This window comes from Chanodichthys erythropterus, chromosome 10 (assembly GCF_024489055.1).
Source record: "Chanodichthys erythropterus isolate Z2021 chromosome 10, ASM2448905v1, whole genome shotgun sequence".
Classification (NCBI taxonomy): Eukaryota; Metazoa; Chordata; class Actinopteri; order Cypriniformes; family Xenocyprididae; genus Chanodichthys; species Chanodichthys erythropterus.
The window spans coordinates 38,628,985-38,647,139 of NC_090230.1; the positions used below are offsets into that span (position 1 = coordinate 38,628,985).

Sequence of the window (18,155 nt, forward strand, 5' to 3'; positions counted from 1 at the left end):
AGGATTAGTCCACTTTTAAATAAACTTTTCCTGATAATTTACTCCAAGATGTTCATGTCTTTCTTTCGTCAGTTGAAAAGAAATTAAGGTTTTTGAGGAAAATATTCCAGGATTTTTCTCCATATGGTGGATTTCAACAGCTACCAACAGGTTGAAGGTCCAAATTGCAGTTTCAGTGCAGCTTCAAAGGGCTTTAAACGATACCAGACGAGGAAAAAGGGTCTTATCTAACGAAACGATCGATCATTTTTGAAAAAAATACAACCGTTTATGCTTTATAAACAAAATATCACCTTGAACGTACTTTCCGTTTTCACATTCTTCAAAACTTTTATGCTGAATGTTCTATACCTTCCCTGTTCTACTTACGGAAAAAAAATGAAACTGGCACTGCGTTCGTTCCGTAAGTAGAATAGGAAAGGCGTAGAACATTCAGCGTAAGCGTTTTGAAGAATGCGGAAACGGAAGGTACGTTCAAGTTGATATTTTGTTAAACGGATGTATTTTTTTCGAAAATGACTGATCGTTTCGCTAGATAAGACCCTTATTCCTCATCTGGTATCGTTTAAAGCCCTTTGAAGCTGCAATGAAACTGTAATTTGGACCTTCAACCTGTTGGTAGCCGTTGAAATCCACTATATGGAGAAAAATCCTGGAATGTTTTCCTCAAAAACCTTAATTTCTTTTCGACTGAAGAAAGACATGAACATCTTGGATGACATGGGTGTGAGTAAATTATCAGGAAAGTTTATTTAAAAGTGGACTAATCCTTTAACCCTGATCAATTGGACACGTTTGTATGACTGTATATATATGTAAGACTGTCACAAGAGCAACTGCACTTGATAAGGAGGATGAATATCACAACAGTATGTTTTCAAGCACATGAGCACTTTAAATGAAGAGGCAACTTCAGGGAATTTCATTGCCATCTGTTTTTCTCTCATGCTACTCTGCCGAGAGACAGAGAGACAGACTGTGATTCTGATGTTATTCTTGGCCTTATTTTCTCACGTTTTCTCTTTGAAATTTACATGCTGTATTAATTTCATGTTTTTCCCAAAACAAGAACGTGAAACAGCAGTCACCACTGCTCGGTAATAAATCACGACACACAGATTTCAGAAATCACTCCTTCGCGCAGAGCTGGCATATGTGCACTTATGATTTCCAGAACCTGTCATGAGTCGCTCAATATCAGTTGACAGCAATGAAAACACTTTTGACAGCTCTCACAGAATACACTGCTAAAAAAGGGTTCTTCCAGAGAGGATGTGCTCACACACACAGGAAATAGATGACTCCGGGAGCTACCACATCATCTCTCTCACCCTGCAGCAGTACGACGTGTTTGTGCGTAATGTCTAAAAAAAGTTTTATTCTTGAAGAGAGAAAAAAAAATGAGAAAAGATGAGAACAATCAGTAAAAAAGAGATGAGAAGAGACCAAAGGAGGTGAGATGAGACAAGATGAGATAAACAAGGATAGATTAGAGAAAAAAGCAGAAGAGAAGACATGAGACAAAATGAGGAGATAGGACAAGAGGCAAGATGAGATGAGAAATAATGAGATGAGGCAAGACAAAAACAAAAAACAAGAAAAATAATAAGAAAATAAGACAGAGCATTAAGACGAGAACGAACCAAAGAGAAAAAAATAGACTAAATGAGAAGAGATAGAGAACAGAAGAGACAAGATGAGAAAAAAATTAGAAGAGGTAAGAGAAATGAAACCAGATGAAAAGGGAACAGAAAAAAAAAAAAAAAAAAAAAGACTAAACGAGTTGAGATGTGATGAGACAAAAGAGAGGAGATGAAACAAGATCAGAAAAAAGAAGCAAGACAAGATATGAAAAAATTAGAGGAGACAAATACAAACAAAAATGAAAACAAAAAAGAAGGGTGAGATGAGGAAAAAATGAGACAAGAAAGTAACAGCAGAGAAGAAATTAGGAGATGAGACAAGAGAAGAGATGAAAGGAAAAAAAAGGAGACAAGACAAAACATATTTTGTCAAGAAATAAGAACATATACATATATATAATAGAACAAAAATAACTAAAGACTAGATGAGAAGAGAAAAGAATGAGACGAGATGAGAAAAAAATAAGGCAAGAAATTTGAAGAAATTAAACAAGATGAGAAGAGAACAAAAGAAAAGAGGCAGCAGAAGAGCTGAGCTGTCCGTATCTATGTGCATTGTGGGTAAAAAGGCCGTGTCCTCCCTTGGCGGCTGCTATCTCAGGCTCTGATTTGCATTATTAATGTTCAGGCTAATATACCTATTTTATGGCTCAACAGCTCAGATTCACTTTAAAATCAATTATACATCTGCGGCAGCTGAAGCAGGCAGCAGCTCAAATGTGTATTAATCTCAGCAAACATACACGCGGCGCCCGACTATAAAGATAAATGACACGATTAGCTGTGGTAAACAAAAGCGTGAATGCGGCAGCTTTAATGAGATTTGGCGTATAAGAAACTTACAGTTCCTTAAATAATGAGCCCTGATCTGCAGCCTTTTTTTCATATGCAAATCTTACTAAGTTCTGTCTGGTCGTCCTGTTCACTCCAGTTTCATTTAGATAAGACCAGAGTTAATATTTTCACTTGAGTGCTTCATGCTCTCGTTCTCTTTCTCTCTCACTCACCTCTCTTCACCCTCCTCCACAGCAGTAATCCATGAAAACTTCTAGAAAGTTTGTGCCTTGTTAAAATTCGATCTGTGTGTATCTGAGTTTAAATATAAATAAAAATATGAAATAATATGGTCAAATCAAATCATATGAAACTCCATAAATGTTTGCTTTTTTAATAAAAAAAGTTATTTAAACCCTATATATTTTAAAAGTTTCTATATTATTATTATTATTATTATTATTATATCTATGTGTATTATGTATGAATAACAGTGCTGATCATGGCAGCCGATTGGTTCTTCTCGTTCAGTGCCGCTGTCATTAGCGGGGGCAGAGGTCAGGCAGATGGTTGCACTGAGCATTAGCCTAATTTTCCTCTTCATTTGAGCCATTAATACAAACGTTTATCTGCTCATCAGGTCTGAAGAATCCCACTGCACCTGAGCTGGACTAACCTAACAGGTTCACAGACACACGTATGTCTCAGGTCCAACAGCCAATCAGAACTCCTCACCTTAAGCCCCACCCCTGAGCCAACCCTCAGTGCACCTGTGTGTGTGTGTGTGTGTGTGTGTGTGTGTGTGTGTGTGTGTGTGTGTGTGTGTGTGTGTGTGTGTGTGTGACTCACTCAGCATGCCCATGCCCAGCATGAAGGCGTCCATGGTGTACGGAAGACTTCTCGCCCTCCCCCTCGTGCCTGGAGGAAACATTACCTCCTTTGGTTGGGCCTTCTTACATTCTACCTGTGGACACACAGACAGACACTTAATTGAAAGTAAATAGCACATGCAAATACTAGATGATACAGCATAATTATGCATTTTGGATTAAAAAAAAAAAAAAAAAAAAAAAAATCCAGAACACTTAATCTAATTATTTAATCGAGCATTAAATTAAACATTTAATTTTTCAAAATTACAATCAGCATTAATTCCAGGCAGTATAGAAAATAATACCATGAAATTAATACATTTGTTCAGCAAGAATGCATTAAATTGATCATAAGTGACAGTAAAGACATATTACAAAATATTTCTATTTCAAATAAATGCTGTTCGTTTGAACTTTCTATTCATCAAAGAATCCTGGAAAAAAATGTTATCACTGATAATAAGAAATGTTTCTTAAGCAGCAAATCAGCATATTATAATTAGAGTAATAGGTGCTGAAAATTCAAATTTGTCACCACATGAATGAAAACGCATTTTAAATAAATTAAAATTATTATATTTAATACATATTATAAAATTTATTTTAAACTGTCTGCATTATTATTTCAAAATACAGTTTTTACTGTATTTTTGATTGAATAAATGCAGCCTTGGTTATTTTTAAACGTATTATTATTATAATTTATTTATATATTATTATGTTTTTTTTTTCCTTTTGATTTTTGGATAAAATATGGCTTTTCTTGGCCATGCTCTTGACAGGTTTCTTGAACTTCACCCACCTATTGTTTGGAAGAGTCACTGGACCGTAAATATGATGCCTAATAAATCTGAAATTTTGGAACAGAGCCTAAGTCATACTGTATCTCAAGCTCTGTCAGTTTGAGTTTTGTGTACTTTACCTGCATAACAAATAGTGATACATTTGTGTTTCCAAAGCATTTTTCGACAACAAAACTAATGCTAAAAAATAAGCTAAAATAGTCTTTCTGATTCCGCCCTGTGATCTCCCCACCCCTTCGTTTTCACGTTCTCGCTCTTTGATTGACATTTTAACCTCCGGAGCTGAGCACATGAGCGGACAGCAGACAGCAGTCCCTGCCTGAGAGACAGAGGAATATTCCTCCAGAGAGCTACGAGAGGGAAGACAACATGTCTATAGCAAAGGGGAGAAATAAACAAACACACAAGCAGAAAACATCAAACCCAAACAAACACACAGACGCTCGCTCTCTCTGGTGATATGAGCATAACCGGGTCAGACGAGGAAAGACGTTCCTCCTGACAGCCCTAGCAGGCAGAGGATCCTATTTACCAAGCACATCTGCATGCTTACAGGAGTGTGAGGGAGTGTGTGTGTGTGTGTGTGTGTGTGTGCGTGCTGACAGCGCCTCTATGGTAAGAACACGATGCATTTGCACTTGGCTGAATCTGTCCTCTGTGTTGATCGACTTGTCTGCCTGCCCAGGGCCCGTCCATCTGTGTGTGTGTGTGTGTGTGTGTGTGTGCTGCTTGGCCTTTCACAACACACACACTGCAGATCATCTCCCATCGAGACTTGCACAGATGCTGCTCGGCACAGCTGGACACACACACACACACACACACACGGTTCTGCTGAAGTTCAACTTGCTGTGCCGTCAGCGCTGCTCTGAATACATGAGATATTTCTGGATTCGGCTACTGACAGATATTTAATATTCATTCTAAATGAATGAAATCTAAAAAGGTTTGGTGCACACTTTGAGCCCTGAGGATGCAGCGTGGGAGATATTATAACATGTAACTGCATTATAATTACTACAGAATGATGATGAGGAGGAGGTGTTAATCATATGAGTGACTTGTTCAATCAATAGACAATAGACACTTCTGTGGAAAACAAAAGGTGATATTAACCATTCAGCTGCTCTTTTCCAAACATATAATGATGGGGCTGTCAAGCTTCACCAAGCACAGAATGTACATTTTTGGATGAACTACTCCTTCAATGCCCATACTGAGAGAGTTTTTTGGACAACCCTGTTGTACAGCATGTCAATTTCAACGGCTTTAATTCTGGATGGCAAACACTCATCTAGCCAGACATAAGCCAGGAGATAACATCATGGACCATTTTCTGCTCTCACACACATGCTGATGCTGTCTAAAAAGGGTTTCTCAGACATTTTTTAACCCCAGGACCCCCTTCATAACCCCAAACTTCATACCATTTTTAAAAACTCTTCAGAAATCTCCTCAGCCCCTTCCCATACATCTGTATATTAAACAGTAGGGCTGTGCGATTATTTTCGATTAATTTTCGATTTCGGCTTCCAATGATTATGAAATCAAGATAATCAAAATAAAATAATCGCTCCGTCCTTGCGCCATAGCACATGACAGGAAGAAAAATTGTTTCGAGGGGGGAGGGAAGGTTAACGTTTTTGATTAAAGATTATGAGGGCACATGAATTTTCAAAAAATTATGATGTGCACAGATAAATCATTTAGAATAAACAGTAAAACATGACATAAAAAAATAATAATGGTCAGTTTTGATTTCTTGGACACTTTAACATCCAAATCAGTCGAATCAGTGTTGAAAAATGCAGTCTGTGGTGCAAAACTGCAGGACGTGCTTGATATTAAACAATGTTATTAAAAGCGCATTAAGCCAAGGTCAAACAGTCTACACACAAAAATGCTGAAATGCGGTTTTGGCGAGTGTCCTTGTAAACAGAGTTTGTTATGTCTTAAATGAATGTAAACAGTTGAGAAAGAAACGCGTGTGTAACAGTATACTGGATCTGTGCGGCTCTTAAAGTGACAGCAACCTAATAAACTTGCTGTAGTCTGTCATTAATGTTATTCAAACAACAAAAGACAAAGACAAAATCACTCACTGCTCTTGAATGAATAACTTTTGTAGTTGTAATAATCTATATTTAATGTATACAGGAGTGTTATTTTACATTTGATTACTTTATTCAGTTTCTGTAGGCTGTTAGTTTTGCTGAAGCATTGATAATTGTGAAATCTAAAATGACACATATCATGAAATAAGACTTTGATCATATCACCCACCAATAATCGTGCTGAATAACTGTGATTTCAATACTGACCAAAATTTTTTTGCAATAACCAAGCAGCCCAAACAGGCAGTGCAACATCAGTACGCTGTTTCAGTACTACAAGCATCTCTACACACACACACTTGTGCGGAGAGCTGCTTTCACCAGTCTCATCAATCCACTACAGTTTTTTTTTTTTTTTTGTAAGTGTGTGTGTGGGGGAGAGAATAACAACCATTCCAAATAATCATCCAAACTGTTCGGGATCTCTCTGTGCTGTAATTGGTCAGCAGCTGCCTGAACAAAATGGATAAGTCAGATAAAACTCATGCCTCATTTTCCACTGACAAAGATCATAAATGACACATTTGAGAATAAAATCTACAAGCACTTTACTAAAACAAGTATCCAGAGTCCATTTACAGGCACTGCTGGTTCCTTCTGATCTGCCAAAACAGAAGAACAGCAATGGAGCTATTCAATTTTCTGATTTACCAAATGTCAGGTTAGACTCACCAATCACCAAAACAAGTAAAACCACTGTTGGCTGGTGAGACAAAAAGTTTTGGATTATAAGCCCCTGATGCCCTAAAGAGAGACAGCAGGACTAATCAGACTTGAAAAGTCTGTGAATTGATGGCGAGATCTCCTCTGCTTCTGAGATCTCTCTGTCTGTGTGGGGTAGACGGACACCCAGGGAGATGTTCAGCCAGGCAAACAGGTTCACCATCATCACATGGCATGTGTGCTGCAGTAGACACGAGGATTCTCTGGGTCAGGAAGAAGTTCACATCTCTTGTTGTCTTCAACAGGTTGTAAATAACATCTAGTTATTGGAAGCTTGAGGGACTGTGGTGGTTTTTGGGTGTACAAGGGCTGAATTACATTTTGAAATCATTTCATGTACAGTATGAAAAATGGATACCAATTGTCACTGATAAACTTGCGCTGTTTGATTGACAGCTCCAGCAATTGTAAAGGGAGCGTTCTTTGATTGCTTTCTACATATAATTTAATCACAGTTTAAATAACCTTAATTTCATCCAACTAAGAAAAACAATGAGAACTATTTAGTCACTGGTTTGATTTATTATCAATAAACGATTCTGAGACAAAGACGACTGTACAGGAATCATTACATGTCAGACTCACTGGTGATTTACACATAATCCGCACATAAACGATCTGTAACAAAGCAATAGAGACACAGTAAAAACTTTTTTACTCACATAAGTGTGTTGCGTCGTTCCTGTCGGATCCAATATAGAAGGCACAGCATCGTCTTTTTTTTAGGCTCTCTGCAAATCCAATGCAGCTACTGTGTTTTTCCACAACCTGGCACTGCACAACATTTTGCGCCCTTCAAAGGCATGTTTATCACTTAGTTGCTCGATCAAGTGATAGTGTCACGTCTGTTATTTACCTACTACTTGTCATGCACGAATCAGTGGACAGGGCTACAGTGCTAACGATGTAGAAGTAGGCGTTGATCGTCTGCAGAGGCAGTCGTTCACCTCTCTATGACATAAGAAAGATTCCACGGTAACACTTTACAATACGGTTCATTTGTTAAACATTAGTTAATGGATTAACTAACATGAACTAACAATGAGCAATACATTTGTTACTGTATTTACTAATCTTCGTTAGTGTTAATGAGAATACAGTTGTTCATTCCTTGTTCATGTTAGTTCACAGTGCATTAACTAATGTTAACAAACTTTTAATAATGTATTAGTAAATGTTGAAATTAACATTAACAAAGATTAATAAATGCTGTATAAGTGCAGTTCATTATTAGTTCATGTTAACTAATGTAGTTAACTAATGTTAACTAATGAACCGTATTGTAAAGTGTTACCGATTCCACAACAAATCATAATCCACAACGAGTCATAATCTGGGCTTGGTTTCAATAAAAGCTGTTTTTGGACTGACAAGGAAGTTTTCGGTTCTGATATTCTTGTAGTATGATGACCTGTTGTATTTCAAAGCTCAAGGAGAATTTGATTTCTCAATTCATAACCCCTTTAACAGTGTTATTAAATTGTTGTTTTTAAAGATTTAAAGTTTTAAGGTAATCTGAATGGAAAAACAGGAAGCGAGCATGCACAACAAAATATCCAATATCTTCTGATAATCAATAAATTAGAAGAAAAAAACTTGCCCGATAATCAGTGAGGAATGAAATAATCATAATCAAAAAAGGAATTATTTGTTTATAACCCAATTAATATTCACAAGCCTTTGACATTTTATGACATCACAAACAGCTCATCTGAGCAAATCCACTTCAAAAACAATACTGTCCCAAACAATAATGCCCATGCATGCATGTGATGGTACAAATGTCAAACTGTAGAGATTCTGATTTTTAGAGATTAGTTTTAAAATTACCCATACCCTGATATAAGATTTTGATCATACTGCTCACCTCTAAGGGAGTGTACTCTGGTTCAAACCAAGAAATCAAACCAAGTGTGAAAACAGCCTCAATCTCATGTGTAGCTCCACTGGTCGGCAAAAGTGCAAACCAAGAAAGCAATCAGGTCTCGTCATTTCCAATAAACAAACAGCCTTTTCTACTATTACAGTTATTTACCTTATATTAGCGGTCTGTGCTGTTCTTATACAGTCACCGTGAATGGACGACAGGAGAGACAATTAGAACAGAAATGAGAGGTCGTGCTGCCCTCTGCACAATAGAACCACATGATGGACTATCACACAAAAATCGATCGCATGGCTTCGCGCTCACGAATCTGTCCCTGGGCTCAGGAACAACCTGTCTGTGAAGGAAGATCTTGAGGGGTTTGATCCTCTGCTCCTGATATTCTGTGGTACCCCACAGCTGTCCCATGAGCCTATGGTACGCATGGAGGCGTGCACACAACTCCTGTCAATCACAGCAGAGCCAAGGGCTGTTCCTCTGCATGCAATACATATTCCTATCAACTCATGCTTCTGCTCAGTCAGGCAAATATGTGTACAAACCATTCTTCAAAATATAAATATTACTATTTAAATCATGTTTAATAATTAAAAAGTATCTTCTGCTTACTAAGGCTGCATTTATTTGATTTAAAAAAACATTTCTTATTGTTATCAATGTTGTTATCAGTTGTGCTGCTTATTTTTGTGGAAACAGTGACACTTTTTTCCAGATACTTTGATAAACAGAAAGTTTAAAAGAACAACATTTATTTGAAACAGAAATCTTTTGTAACATTGATCAAATTTATGCATATATGCTGAATAAAACCAAGAATTTCTTACTGACCCCAACCTTTTGAACGGTAGCGTATTTAAAATAACTGTTAAATATTACAAATATTTCACTGATTATTTTTAGTTTAATATAATATTAAATTGTTTACAAAAGGTTCTCAACTATAGGTTCACATAGCCAGGTCTATCTGCAATATTACGGCTTATTCTGGCCAAAAGTTTCAGACTTATACAAAATGGCTTTGTCTTAAATGTCAATTTTATGTGACATTTAAAGTGGGTAAATTTAAAACTATATGAAAATACTGGCTATCTAGCATTAAAAACATACAAATCTCTTTCAGATTTGAAGCCATGAACCTAACAAACTTTGACAAATCCAGTGACTATGCAATACACATCAGATGTTACATATACAGTCTATGGGTGGCCCATATGAGGCTGAGACTAGATTCCAAGAAGAAATATTTATTTGCAAGCTGAAAACTAACATTGGTGGCCCATCTGCTGGTTCCGCCCAATACTGGGGGCCTGTGGAGTGATAATCCTTATTTAATTAACTCAAAGGGTGGGTCTCACTCAGCTCCCTAGGTCGTGAATCAGTATATACTACACACGATTTCAGGCACTGGAAAGGACCCTGGCTCACTACTAGGGTTGCAAAGGGGCGTAAAATTTTGGTAAAATTTCCAGGAACTTTCCATGGGAAGTTAAGCTGGGGAATTTTGAGAATATTCCAAGTTGGACACTTACAGGAATAAAAGGGGATTAATTGGAAATTTGTACAAACTTAATTTATACAAACTTTATCGTATACAAACATAATCATTTTGTTTGGTCATAAGCAGATATGCATGCAAACTAATACAAATTTTATATTTTTAACCCTACCCAGTATAATCATGTAGTTTTGGGGATCTATTGGCTGTAGGTAACAGCTGAAACTGAAGTGAATAGACTTCATACACTTTGTGACCTTGGAACCAGTTGGCTAAATGACTAAAGTAAAGTAGTGAAATTAGTTCTGAGATAAAGGTTAAAGGTTTTTATACAGACAAGTTACACAAAGTTAACATGACCAGTTAGGTTCAGTATTGTACTGCAGTGTGCACTTGGCTTTTCTGTTGCATGTGCGAGGATTGGCCAATCCGCGCACGTCTCTCAAAAAGGAACGTAATGGCAGTGATTGACAAGCCAGAAGGCCAATCGTTTATGCGATGATCACACAAACGATTGGCTGATGTTTTTAAGGCCCTACCTCGTGCACAGATGATTTATATTAATATTATTCCTTTCAGTGCACCTAATAAATTGTCTTTTATCAGTTAGTAAAGACAGTTTCAAGTAATATTGCAAAAATGTATAAAAGAAAACATCCTCTTTAGCACCTTTAAGGGAACATAGTGAAAATCAATGTTCCTTGATTTTCATGGTGCATTGTGGGACTTTTAAGAGAGCGAATGTTTCAATGAACTAGTGATTGTAAATTAAATTGCCTAAATTATTACATTGTTTGCTAACTGCATGATTATATGTACATTTCTGAAACCACATACATTGGACAGTCAGCTCCGATACCAGAATCTCTGTTATAATGTTGTAATATTGTAATGTTGACATGCATTCTCTGTAAAGCTGCTTTGAAACGATATGTATGGTGAAAAGCGCTATACAAATAAATGTGAAAAACTAGAAGGATTTTGTGATTGAGGCAGCCTTTAAAATGGCCAACTTCCTGATCAGTGCCCTGACTACTGAACTAGGGAGCTGATTGAGACGCACCCAACATGTACAGTTTCGTCCTCTCTCTTTCTCTCTCTAGCCCCATCAGTCATGATGCAGGCATTTATAAATGAAGGGAAGAGGGGAAAGTTTCTGACTCTTGTTGACTGATCAAAATGTTCGCACACACACAATTTCACGCTTTCTGGCCACTGCCCAACACTTCACACTGTTTACACACACTCACAGCGCTTACAACTGCATGCTGTTGAGATTCTGCTAAATGGGAAATAAAATATTAATCCCACAATCACCTTCAGAAATTGAAAACGGGTAGAGCACTTACCATTTTATTATTGATTTCGTGAAAATGAATTTCACAGACTTTCTCTACAATGTCTTCATTCTCAAACGTTACGAAGCCAAAGCCTGCGAAAAAAGACAGAAACAGAGGAAGAGTCAGTTCTGTACCTTTTGAACTCAAACTCCGACAGATTTCGGCCTCCATCAGAGGAGAAAGTGTGGGGAGTTCAGATCTGAACGGACATTGTCTTTTTGAAAGCAGGGCACTGATGAAATCTCTCTCACGATTGGGCGGACGAGGGGGAAATCGGACAGCAGAAAAGCACAAAGACTGTTAATGAGATTCATGGAGCCACATCTGAATTTCATTAAATGCGTTCTGCGGTGCCTTCATTGAAATTTCACCGTATAACAAGCTCCCGTTTTAATGTAAATGCAGGGCTGGAGATCCCTGAATCCATCTCTGACCGTGGGATTGTCTTCTTTTTTCATATTTATGAAATAAGAAGTTTAACCCGTTCAGCTCATCCAGGCTTAACAAGGATCTGTCTGTGCTTTTATTATAATGAGAGAAAGAGAAGCGCTTTTCTCTGCCATCGGATCTGTGGCTCACGAGGGAAAATGATTTTCTATTCCTGGGTGTTAAGAGGAGGGCAATGGTGAAAACACAAAAGGAAAACAACCCAGAGAGGAAGATAAACATTTTACTCACTGTTTGTTTATAAAGACAGGATGCTCTCTCTTTCAGTCGCACAACACGCAAACACCATTCTGATCATTTCACAAGAGCTGTGTGCTAGAAAGACTCGCAGGAAAGCGGAGGATTGATTGAACGAGACTGCATAAAGCATGTTCAGATGCTGCTAATGGCTGGTGTGTGTGTATTTGTCAGACCTTTAATGAGTCATGTGCTTTCTTTATACTGTACATACACCTACACAACTGTGACGGATTTAGTGCTATCAAACATTCTATTTCTAAATTCATTATGAGGAGTGAGAAAAAAAAAAAAAATGACAATTTGTCAATTGAGATAAAGACCATTGCAGTTTCCTGGCTCTCACTCTCTCTCTCTCTTATATATATGTGTGTGTGTGTGTGTGTGTGTGTGTGTGTGTGTGTGTGTGTGTGTGTGTGTGTGTGTGTGTGTGTGTGTGTGTGCAAATGTATATATGTATGAGTTGCCCTATATGAGTTTTTGTCTCATATTTTTATCATGACACAGTTAAGCAATATCACACAAGTGTTGTTTTTGTCCCGAATAGCACAAGTGCAAATGTGATATTGATTTTATAGAACAGTTCAATAAATAAGTTATTATTGTGTTATATTTTAGACAAAATATGAAAATATTACCTATAAAGCCAGAGTAGAAATGTTGTGCGTCTCTGTGCCTCAATGAATCTGCATTTTGAGTGAATCAGTCGGGTGAACTAATGATTCAATAACTACGTTTACATTTTCACCAATGATGCGATTATTTCTCATAATCAGAGTAAGGTCTTAATCGCAGTAAGATGTTTACATGACATGAGCAGAATCTTCACACCAGTTTACATGCAATTTTTATTACTCTGATTATTCTCTAATATGTACGGTTATACCACACTCAGATAGGCATTCAGTATGTAGTAATATACAGCTTTGGAGAAGAGAAAACTTCATTCATGAAGTTCGTGTGAACAACACATGGCATCCGTGTACGTCCGAGCACATGCGCACATTGGTCAGAGCGGTAAATGCGATTAAAGTGTTTACATGCCTGTATAAGGATTCTTCTCTGGAGAAGCAAATCCGCCATGGTGCAAGTGCACCTGGCTTTTAAAGGGAATGGGAGATGAGACTCTGATTGGTTTATTGCACATTACACCCAAAACACACCCATGACTCATTAAGAGACTAGGTACAATCCTTTTGGACCACGTGCCTGATGCACCGACCATTTTTTCCATCGTTAAACTAGCAAAAGTGGTTTCAGACATGCCCTAAGTGCACCTGCGCCATGTGCTTCAGACCATGCGTTTAGATCGTTAAAATAGACCCAATGAATTACTCATTTAGACACTAACAGCCACCTACTGGCACTTTTATTTTCTTATTTAGAGAATCATTTCATTAAAAATTATTTCATATTTACTTATTAATAAAAAACTCATTAAAAGGAATAGTTCACCCAAAAATGAAAATTCTGTCATTGAGACCCAAAAGTTTATGTGTAATAAATTCTATGTTGAATCAATTTTTTTTTCTCAAGCTATTTTTTGTTATGTCTATTTGATACTTTTCTGATTTTAATACAAAAATGACTTTAATGACTTTATATTAGGGTCCAATACACTCTATTAACTAACTATTAACTACTTTTTAACTGTTAACTAATACTGCATATTATTAGTTAATAATGTAGTTGTTAAGTTTAGGTATTGGGTATGTTACCATTTATAAATCTTTTGAGCTATGAAAAGTATCCTTTTATTGAAAAGAATCATTTTATTAGCAGTAAAAAGTTTCTCTTTAGATACTAAGAAATATAAAGTTGCTTTGTATTTCCTGCACATACCCAAGGAAACAACTGCAAATATCTTGCTTTCCACACAGGAAACTACTGGAGTCATATTTCAAAGGCTGTGCTGTATTTTGTCCTGACCCTAATTCTTATCTCCACCTTTTAAAAGATGAAAGATCTACGTAGGGCTATTCTCTCCTCCAGTGGTCAGCTGGGTGTCAGAATAAAAGCGTGGAGTCAAAGGTCAAGCACAGTAGACTGTAGCAGCATGTGGAATGCTCCAGAGATATGAGGAGATAACAGACCTAGACAACCACAAACACACACTACTAGAAAGCGAGACATGCAGCGTGAGACAAAGCACAAGGACACACACTCCTAAAACAGGACTTTAATATAGTGTTTGATGATTTTGCAGTGGCTAACTCGTTTCATATGCAAAGAGGTTAGCCAGTCATAGCAAAGCTCATTTGCATACAGAAGCTGTAAGTTGTGTTTACAATGACAAGGATCACTTGAGGTTGTGTTGGTTCCACTGCAGTACACAACATTAAATTAAAGGAAATGGATCACACACACACACGTCACTGCTCATCTGCATAAAGCTGAACTTTCGCTCATGTCGCCTCAAATCGTCAACTATAGAAAACAAATGACTTTGGGTTTCTGCAAATTGCTTTCAGTCTGAACATCTATCTCTCCGTTCTTCATCTGCTCTTGTAGAAGCAGCTTTTGTCTGTTTGAGAGCAGTAGTGTGTGTGTTGCCTGGAGGGTGATCTTAAAAACGAAGAAGAAAAGACTGCTGACAAATCAGCCATCAGGAGCTATTTGTCACTGCAGAATTCAGACGAAGAAACATGCATACACCTGCGCTCTCTAGAGAACTCTTACGTCACTGTGTGACCACAACACACAGGCGCTACTAAATCTGGACAAGCTCCCGGGCTTCACGGCATCATGCAATTCCATAAGGAGTCTGAAGGGGGCAGTGCTGTGATAACGGAGTCTGGCTCTGGGACAGTCTGACCTCTGTGTTAACAAAACACCCACTCGCTTTCACACACTCACAATCGTACACACACACACACACACACAAACACACTGCAGAGTCTCATCCAAGTCTCAGCACACCCTGAAGAGCCAACACTTTAGAGAGGAAACATATGCTCATCTCAGCTGAGTGTGGCATGTGCTCTGTTCCCTGGTGTGGCGGCTCCCAGAGCTTCATTCGCTCAGACAGATGTGAGAGGGTCTGAAAAAGAATTGAGGCTGATGTCTCTGTTTTACTTAATGATGATGCAAACTCATCCTGCTATGGGACGAAACAAGACAAAAGTTATGCTCTCTCTCTCTCTGGTGACAAACATGTAGAGACTAGTCTCAGCTTCAGATTTGGATTGTCTGATACATAATGCACACAAAAAACAACTAATCTGCTGAACGCCAAATATTAGTAAGATATCAAGAATTTGGAGGTGCACAAAAGCAAGTAAACAGGACATCCCTGAACTAAATTCTCCTTTGGTTTCGGAGTTATGTTTGAAATAATTCCCTTTTGTGGAGGAAATTCTGACCTCAAAGACTACAGTACATGCATTTTCCAATGATGTATTTGCTGCTGTTTATAGAGAAATTTTTCTAAATATACTGTATTGGTCCATAATATTGGTCGATATCAGATATATAAATGTGCATTCTCATTTTAGTGTTATTTTAGTATTATTTATATACAGCACTGAATTTACTTTTATTTTTACATTTTCAATTTTCATTTTAGTTTATGTAGTTTAGTAATTTTGTTATGTTCTTTTGTCATTTTTTCTTATTTTGTTTTTTATATTTCAATTTAGCTTTAATTTATTTTTTTTCAGTTCTAGTTTCAGAATTTTTGTTCTTCACCCTGATCTTATTTTATTTCAGTTAGTTGTCAATGCAACATTTCTAATTTTTTAATATATATCTGATATTTATTTTTATTTCAGCATTAATTCAGTTAACAAAAACTATTCTGTATTTTTATATTTAGATAACCTTTGGCATCACTGTTATATGTAACCTTTACAAAATGTCAAAATTAGTATTTTTATACTATATTGAAAATTATGTTGTGATGCCTAAATTCATTTGCAGCATTTACAATGAGTTTTAGTGTATTAAATTTAATTTATTTAGATAAACTGATTGAATTGATCTGTGATTTACATTAAAATAAATAACTATTGTTATCAGACATCCCTCCTAAAACAGCATTAGTTTTAAAGGGTTAGTTCACCCAAAAATGAAATTATCATCAAGTACTCACCCTCATGACATCCCAAACCCGTAAGATATTTTTGATGAAATCCGAGGCTTTCTGAAGCACACATAGGCAGCAACGCCAATGCACCTTTTGAGGTCCAGAAAGGTAGTAAAGACATTGTTAAAATAGTCGACATGATTGCAGTGGTTCAACCTTAAAGTTATGAAGCGACAATAATACTTTTTGTGCACAAAAACAAAATAATAACTTTATTATTTAATTTTAACTGTTGTCATACACAGTTGACGTAGTGAACATAGTTCAGCACTTCCGTGTTCTATACCAGAATGCTGGTTCATTATTGGCCAGCTCCCGGATCAGCATCACACACATGCATCGTGCTGCTCATGAACAGCAACTGCCAATACTGAGCTGGCGTTCGAACGTAAACATGGAGATGTGTTTCGAAGATGAACGAAGGTCTTACGGGTTTGGGACGACATGAGGGCTAGTCATTAATGACAGAAATTTATTTTTTTTGTTAAAGGATTAGTTCACTTTTAAATAAACTTTTCCTGATAATTTACTCACACCCATGTCATCCAAGATGTCCATGTCTTTCTTTCTTCAGTCGAAAAGAAATTAATGTTTTTGATGAAAACATTCCAGGATTTTTCTCCTTATAGTAGACTTGAATGGGCACCAGACAGTTGAAGGTCAAAATTAGTTTTACTGCAGCTTCAAATTGTTCAGAACAATCCCAGATGAGAAATAAGGGTCTTATCTAGTGAAACCGGTGCTCATTTTCTGAAAAAAAAATTAAAATTATGTAAGTTTTAACCAGAAATGCTCATCTTGAACTAGCGCTCTTCTTCTCTTTTTGAATTCCAGCAGTGTAGACACTGCTAAGCGTAATACTGCCCTCCACAGGTCAATGTTTGAACAAATTTTTATATGCAATATGCTAGTTCAATAGTATATAACTAGTTCAAACTTTGGCCTGTGGAGGGCAGTAATACACTTAGCAGTGTCTACACTGCTGGAATTCTAATAGAGGAGAAGAAGAAGAAAGCTAGTTCAAGATGAGCATTTAAGGTTAAAACTTATATAATTTTCAATTTCTTTCAGAAAATGAGCGATGGTTTCACTAGATAAGACCCTTATTTCTCATCTGGGACCGTGTTGGAACAGTTTGAAGCTGCAGTGAAACTAATTATGACCTTCAATTGTTTGGTGCCCATTCAAGTCTACTATAAGGAGAATAATCCTGGAATGTTTTCATCAAAAACTTTAATTTCTTTTCGACTGAAGAAAGAAAGACATGGACATCTTGGATGACATGGGGGTGAGTAAATTATCAGGAAAAGTTTTTTTTAAAAGTGGACTAATCCTTTAACTAACCCTTTAACTGATATAACTTCATCTATGACTGTGGTCAGTTTGGTTTAAGTAGCTCTTGTTACAAGGCCCACCACATGTTTCCAACAGGATGCTAATGATTTCTCCCCATGCAGTGTAATACAAGATGGCTTGTCCTGTGTGTGTAATGGATCTCCATAACTCTATACCGGTGTTTATTAGATTTCTCTCCCCCATCTGACTACACTTACACCCAGATCCTGCTATTAGCTGGGTTGAGTGTGTGTTTTTGAGCGACACTCTGATGTGCTTTAACAGATGTCAGCTTTTCGTATCTTAATGAGCACGCTGGCCAACTTATGTGCATTTCTGTAAATGTTCTTGGGGGGCTATTTTGCATTTAGCTCAATTTAAAAATCCCCAGATGAGGAAGAGA

At 37.1% G+C, this 18,155-nt stretch overlaps 1 protein-coding gene across 5 annotated transcripts in view; it reads right to left on the reverse strand.

Annotated features, from left to right (window-relative positions):
* msi2a (musashi RNA-binding protein 2a) overlaps positions 1-18,155 on the reverse strand; it is a 194,437-nt gene that overhangs the window by 34,862 nt on the left and 141,420 nt on the right. For all 5 annotated transcript variants that reach the window (XM_067397648.1, XM_067397646.1, XM_067397645.1 and 2 more), the window contains 2 exons: positions 11,659-11,741; positions 3,267-3,381 (listed from right to left, as the gene is read on the reverse strand). In XM_067397648.1, coding sequence (XP_067253749.1) covers positions 3,267-3,381; positions 11,659-11,741 — 198 coding nt within the window. The remainder of the gene's footprint in view (positions 1-3,266; positions 3,382-11,658; positions 11,742-18,155) is intronic.